We start from the raw sequence: 7,098 nt of genomic DNA on the forward strand, positions 1-7,098 counted from the left end.
GATCCTTGCTTACTAACGGACGCATTTAATTTCATTCCAATCCAATGACCAAGAATGTGCGGGAAGGTTGTGACGGTTTCCTCCTTCTGACAGATTAGAGGCGCGTTGTTTTCTTCATGGCTTCATAGCTCGCAAGCCTGAAAAATTGTCGGCACCCCCGTTCCAAATGGACCGATCATTTGCAGATTCGGCAGTCGGATTCACCAATGTTTGGAGGTGAATCACACATTTAGGAGTCAGGATTTCACTATGAAGCCTGCCATCAAACGGCACTTACCACTTACGGCCATCGCAGCAGCTGTTGAGCATATTTTCCCACACTTTTTTTGTGGGTGTACACTAAATAGAATGTGAAAGCAGCACTTCCCTCTCTGCAGCTTTTTAGTGTTTGGCCCGTGGATATGTGTGTGGCTCCATGCATTTTTCAAAATCCGGTACTGGCGATGGAGGCGTTCTACCTGTTTTTAGAACTGAAGTGACAGTCAACACAGCAGACTAAGGCTAAATGGAAGATTGCATGCAAGCTTCTTTTTTTTTTTTTTGCCTTTACCGCATTTCCTTTCACTCGCTGTGTTTTCACTGTGTATTGCTTTATTCCATTTCCATCCCCTACATTGTCTCTCTTCGTGAATCTCGCTCACCCTCACCCTCCTCTCTTTCAGCCTGACAGCAGTGAGACTCCTCTGGGAGGTAATTAGGAAAAACTCAACAGAGACACACAGCAGATGCTAAAAAACAAGACTTTCTATACTTTCTACACCGTACCTCCCTGCATTATAATAGCAAAAGGCTGGGAGGAGGATTAGGGAGGGCACGCAGGTACTACCAGGATATCTTTTAGGCAATGAAGAGGTAGCGAAACCTTTATGCACAATGGTACCCTAAGCAAGTTTCATATTACATGTACCTGCTGGTGTCACTTAGAGGCAAAAGGTCTTGCCTGGTTTTGTCCGGCAAATTGGCAGCACGTGCTGCTAAAGTAGGGCTTTGCACTCAATAAGAGTATGAAAAAATAAAACAATAATGAGGCCATTCAAAAGGAGACACATTTCAGCAATCTAGGACAGACGCATTTCTTCCTTCAAGCAATTTGTCCATTTGGTTGATGCGCAAATATGTGTTATTGGCTTTTTGCCCATTACTCTGCAGGCTAGTGAACAGAACCATGGGATACATCTGTATTAAATGCCCTGATGGTCCTGCCCCCGGGGCTGATTTCAAGTGTTCTTTATCAAGCCGCATGGTCACTTTGCTTGTCTCGCCATGAATGACCTAATTCACATATTTTGAGTTCCGAGACGCAGCGGAGTCTTTTCTTTCAACACCGTTGGTGACCCTGAACACAAAGATCTTTCCAACATTCATTCAATGTGTTTTCTAAAATCTGTGTCACGCCGAGGTCTGCACACTGTGTTGACCTTGTGAACTCCTGCGGTGCCCACTTGCTGCTTGCATTATGCAACCTTTATAGATCAGCCTTGAACAACCATCTTGTAAACATTCTTAGTAAGTGTTTGATGTCTATTCAAACCTTATTTATTTTTAATTTAGAGGGTATGATATTAATTCTTCTTCGTTTGAATTATTCATAAAAAAAGGTAGAAATGAAAGTAATTTACATAATTTAAAACCTTGTCAAATCAACGTGTGAAATGACAAAGTATGTTCAACATTTAACATTGTGGCAAACCAGGGGGAGGAACAAAGCACTTGGGGCGGAGCCCCAAGCTCCGGTTGGGGGAGGTGATAAGGGGGATTTATTATCCTGTGCAGGTGCTCCAGCCACTGGGAACGTGGCACTGGTCACACCTGCGGCCTATCTGGTAATCAGAGCAGACCCTAGATAAGGAGAGGAGAAGAGACCGGACGGGGGCAGACGTCGGAGAGGAGGTAACCCCCAGGACTCACCGCTCTACTCTACTCTGCTCCTAACAGGACAAGGAAGCGGGCGCCACGTAGGAGGAGACGCCACATATTTCAGTTTGGAAGCCGGTTGGAAGAGCCGTAGTTTTTGACCTTTGTTATTAAAAGGACCCTTTTTGTTTGCATTTGCTGTCTGAGTTTCTTATTTTACGCCCGAATCTGGCCTCACTCCCCCTGGGTTACCACATTTTGGTGGAGGATGCGGGCGTGACGGTCTGTCGCTAAAGATTCAGGCTAAAATAGGTACTCCGAGAGAGACACGGAGAACCATGGAGAATGCACTGACACAGCTCATCCAGACCCAAACCCAGCAGGCCCAGAGTCTTCAAGCCTTACAGGACGCCATCACTACTCTTGGACGGCATCTGGTAAAGCCAGAGGGGCCTACGGAACCCAGTAAAGTTCTCACCAAGCAGACCGGTGAGGATGACATTGAGGCCTACCTAGAGGTTTTTGAAAGGACTGCAGAGAGGGAACGTTGGCCTAGAGCACAATGGGCAGGAATTCTAGCCCCTTTTTTAATTGGCGAAGCTCAAAAAGCCTGCCGGGACCTTTCCCCCGCTGACATAAACCAGTATGGGGCATTGAAAGCTGCGATTTTGGCCCATTATGGACACAACCTGCAGACGAGGGCCCAACAGTTCCACGCCTGGGAGTATGACGCTACTGCCCCAGTGCGGCCGCAAATTGCAACGCTGATGCGATTGACACGCAGTTGGTTAACCTCGGGGGAGGGGCCTCCAGCGATTGACAGAGTTGCCATGGATCGCTGTATCAGAGCCTTACCCGGGGGTGCCAAACGACACGCTTCTCAAAGCTGCCCAGAGACAGTAGATGCCCTAGTGACGCTGTTGGAGAATCACCAGGTCACGGTACAGTTGATGCAAAGCAGTAGGCCACCCAGCCAATCGGACCCCAGGAGAGACAGGCAGAGGCTGAGGAAGAGCGACACGGAGGCACTGGGCCCAAGCCCGAGGCCCCAAGGGGGTCCGCCCCAGCCATCCCTCCAGCGCCGCCCCTTTGTGAATCCGGACCGGCGAAAATGCTTTGCCTGTGGACAAGAGGGCCATATAGCGTGGAATTGTCCGGGAGAAGACATTCTGATGCCTACGGCGGGCTCCTCCGACTCCCCACGGAAGGCCGACAGCTATCTTACCACGTGCTGGGCTCATGAGGGCGCAAGGGCCCCAAAGCTGCCGGTCAGAATAGGGACCCAGGATGCTGAAGCCCTACTCGACTCCGGCAGTGCGGTCACCCTCCTACGGCCCGGGTTGACCTCTGGCCCCAGGGGACCCCCCATCCCAGTCTCCTGTGTCCACGGGGATTCACGAGAGTATCCCACGACCCACATTAAGGTCCAGACCACCAGGGGCACATTTGAGGTTGTTGCGGGCTTAGTGGAAAATCTGCCGGTACCAGTGCTGATTGGGCGGGACTGCCCGATATTCTGGCGTTTGTGGGCATGCAGGACTGCTGGCCACCGAAGAAACTGTCCCACCAAGAAACCTGGTAGGGACCAGAAAGTCAAGGTGGCACATGCCTGTGCAGCCCCATCTAGCCCAACCACGTCATCTGCAGAAGGGACAGAGGAGGAGGCCCTGGCCCCAGCGGAGGCCCCGGCCCCAGCGGAGGCCCCGACAAGGAGGGATCCCCGACTAACTGAAGGGTCTTCGAACGAGGCTTTTTCGGAGTTCCCACCGGCAGAAGAGGCATCTTCCACCAGGCCCGGGCAGTTTGGGACGGCCCAGTGGGAGGACCCTAACCTGGAACAAGCGCGACAGAACCTGGCTGTGGTCGAGGGAGAACCGGTGGCGGGGGTAAGTGCTAGCACCTTTCCACACTTTTCAATCAAGAATGGCCTCTTGTATAGGGTGGCAAAGCTGGAGGAACGGGTGGTGGAACAGTTGCTAGTCCCCAAGCGCTATATTAACAAAGTGTTGTACCTAGCCCACTCCCACCTGTTGGGAGCTCATTTGGGGGTGGAGAAAACCTACGACCGAGTCCGGGAGCGCTTCTACTGGCCGGGGGTGAAGAAGGCGGTCCAGGATTATTGCCAAATCTGCCCACAATGCCAGAAGACGGCGCCGAAGGTAAACTACCAGAATCCACTAATACCACTACCAATAATCGACATCCCATTCCAGAGGGTGGCCATGGATATAGTAGGCCCCTTGCCGAAGTCCAGTAGGGGGCACCGGTTTATCCTGGTTATCATGGATTATGCCACCCGGTACCCAGAGGCGGTCCCGTTACGCACCGCAAGTGCTAAAGCGGTGGCGAGAGAATTATTCCTTCTCTTTAGTAGAGTTGGGATTGCAAAGGAAGTCCTTACTGACCAGGGAACCTGTTTCATGTCTCGGGTGATGAAGGAGATGTGTAAACTGCTGAAGGTGAGCCAAATACGAACCTCTGTCTACCACCCACAGACGGACGGCCTGGTAGAACGTTTCAATAAAACCTTAAAACAAATGCTAAGGAAGGCTATTGACGTGGAGGGGAAAAACTGGGACCAACTAATCCCCTTTGTCTTGTTCTCAATCCGCGAAGTGCCCCAGGCGTCCACAGGGTTCTCACCATTTGAGCTGCTGTATGGACGGAGACCCAGGGGCATGCTGGACCTGGCCAAAGAAGCATGGGAGCAACAGCCATCAGCCCATCGCTCCGCCATAGAGTATGTCGACCAGATGCAGGACAGGATGGCTAAGGTATGGCCCCTGGTGCGGGAGCATATGCAACAAGCCCAACACGCCCAAGCCAGAATCTATAACCGTAGAGCTCAGCTACGGGAGTTCCAGCCGGGAGAGTTTGTCTTGGTCCTGATTCCAACGGTGGAATGCAAATTCCTGGCAAAGTGGCATGGACCCTATGAGGTGATCGAAAGGGTGGGGGAGGTGAATTATAAGGTAAGACAACCGGGAAGGAGGAAAATCTGCCAAATATATCACATTAATCTGTTGAAGAGATGGCACGCCCCTGACAGTGTTCCGATGGCCGCACTAACCACCGAAACCCAAGATCGTGTCCCCTCACAGGTACCTCTGGGCCCCCATCTGAGTCCGACCCACCGGCAAGACATGGTGGAACTAACTGGGCAGTTCAAAGATGTTTTTTCAGACATGCCGGGAAGGACCACGGTGATTAACCACGACATCATCACCGAACCTGGGAAAAAGGTGAGGCTCCGACCCTACCGCATACCAGAGGCAAAAAGGGAGACCATCAAAGAAGAGGTGAGAAGGATGTTGGAGATGGGCGTTATTGAGGAGTCACACAGTGCATGGTCCAGCCCGATTGTGTTGACTCCAAAACCCGACGGCAGCGAGAGATTCTGCAATGATTTTAGAAAATTGAACGAAATCTCAAAATTTGACGCTTACCCCATGCCGAGGGTTGATGAGTTAATAGAGCGATTAGGCCCAGCCCGGTTTGTGTCCACGCTCGACCTCACTAAAGGTTACTGGCAGGTTCCCCTCACAGAAACCGCCAAAGAGAAGACAGCGTTTGCTACCCCAGAAGGCCTGTACCACTATAGAGTCCTGCCCTTCGGAGTCCACGGAGCGCCAGCTACGTTCCAAAGAATGATGGACCAGGTGCTCCGACCTCATCGGGAGTATGCAGCGGCCTACCTAGATGATGTGGTCATACACAGCCCCGACTGGACCACCCATGTAGGCCACCTGAAAGCTGTCCTGGGAAGCCTACGGAGAGCTGGCCTGACCGCCAACCCAAAAAAGTGCCACCTTGGCCTGGAGGAGGCGGAATACCTCGGCTACACCATTGGGAGAGGCAGTGTGAGACCCCAATCCCGGAAAGTGGAGGCCATTGCCACCTGGCCTAAGCCAGCCACGAAGCGGCAAGTAAAAACGTTCCTCGGCCTGGTCGGCTATTATCAGTGCTTTATACCCCACTTTGCTACTATTGCAGCCCCTTTACACGAGATGACGAAAAACAGCCACCCACACCAGGTCCTCTGGAGCACCGAAGCTGAGGCAGCCTTTACAACCCTTCGGAGGGCCCTGTGCACCGAGCCAATTTTAAGCACCCCTAATTTTGAGGACACGTTCATCGTCCATACAGATGCCTCTGGATCAGGGCTTGGAGCCGTGCTGTCCCAGGTCAGAGGAGGAGAAGAACACCCAGTGACCTATATCAGCCGTAAGTTGCTAAAGCATGAGATCAATTATTCAACGTTGGAGAAAGAATGTTTGGCAATAAAATGGGCCCTGACAAAGCTGCGGTATTACCTCCTGGGCAGAAAATTCACCCTGGTAACGGATCACGCACCACTGAGATGGATGTCTACAGCCAAAGACACTAATGCACGAGTTACACGGTGGTTCCTCGAACTGCAAAACTTTAATTTTTCTGTTGAGTACAGGTCGGGAAAAGCACATGGAAACGCAGACGCCTTGTCCAGGAGGGAAGAATGCTATCTCGTTGACGCTCCTAGCCCCAACCTGGAGCTGGTGGAGGGGGTGTGTGGCAAACCAGGGGGAGGAACAAAGCACTTGGGGCGGAGCCCCAAGCTCCGGTTGGGGGAGGTGATAAGGGGGATTTATTATCCTGTGCAGGTGCTCCAGCCACTGGGAACGTGGCACTGGTCACACCTGCGGCCTATCTGGTAATCAGAGCAGACCCTAGATAAGGAGAGGAGAAGAGACCGGACGGGGGCAGACGTCGGAGAGGAGGTAACCCCCAGGACTCACCGCTCTACTCTACTCTGCTCCTAACAGGACAAGGAAGCGGGCGCCACGTAGGAGGAGACGCCACATATTTCAGTTTGGAAGCCGGTTGGAAGAGCCGTAGTTTTTGACCTTTGTTATTAAAAGGACCCTTTTTGTTTGCATTTGCTGTCTGAGTTTCTTATTTTACGCCCGAATCTGGCCTCACTCCCCCTGGGTTACCACAACATGTTAATTGTAAAAATATGTTATGCTCTCGGCATTGCTTGTGAAAACATTAATGTATCAATGTTCAGCACCTATCAGATGGAGTGAAAACTTTATGCATTTGTAACATTTGCTAATTAGCACCAAATACAAAGTACAACTAAAGCTGATGGGAAGTTTGCAGGATTTTGATCATGAGTCAGAACGGTTACTTGAAATGATCTAATGATCGTTAGTTCTAGTAAACGGCAAATTGATACGTTATGAATGCTGCCGCAATTTGAAT

At 51.3% G+C, this 7,098-nt stretch overlaps 1 protein-coding gene across 3 annotated transcripts; it reads left to right on the plus strand.

Moving 5' to 3' along the window:
* Positions 1-1,682: 1,682 nt before the first annotated feature.
* On the plus strand, positions 1,683-6,769 carry LOC144389418 (uncharacterized). 3 transcript variants are annotated; one of them, XM_078093900.1, is made up of 2 exons: positions 1,683-6,078; positions 6,302-6,769. In XM_078093900.1, the coding sequence occupies exons 1-2, from the start codon at positions 2,193-2,195 to the stop codon at positions 6,466-6,468; spliced, it is 4,053 nt and encodes a 1,350-aa protein (XP_077950026.1). In that variant the 5' UTR covers positions 1,683-2,192; the 3' UTR covers positions 6,469-6,769. The 3 variants fall into 3 exon arrangements, with proteins under 3 accessions (XP_077950026.1, XP_077950027.1, XP_077950030.1); XM_078093901.1 differs by having other exon boundaries at positions 6,657-6,769; XM_078093904.1 differs by lacking the exon at positions 6,302-6,769 and having other exon boundaries at positions 1,683-5,776; positions 5,848-6,061.
* Positions 6,770-7,098: the final 329 nt, after the last annotated feature.

This window comes from Gasterosteus aculeatus, chromosome 2, assembly GCF_964276395.1.
Source record: "Gasterosteus aculeatus chromosome 2, fGasAcu3.hap1.1, whole genome shotgun sequence".
Classification (NCBI taxonomy): domain Eukaryota; kingdom Metazoa; phylum Chordata; class Actinopteri; order Perciformes; family Gasterosteidae; genus Gasterosteus; species Gasterosteus aculeatus.

Bases quoted from the DNA above. Each gene is read 5' to 3' on its own strand.
- LOC144389418 (XM_078093900.1), top strand. From the start codon at position 2,193: ATGGAGAATGCACTGACACAGCTCATCCAGACCCAAACCCAGCAGGCC. The intron at 6,079-6,301 runs GTAAGTTGCTAA...TGTTGAGTACAG, and splicing joins CCCAGTGACCTATATCAGCC to GTCGGGAAAAGCACATGGAA.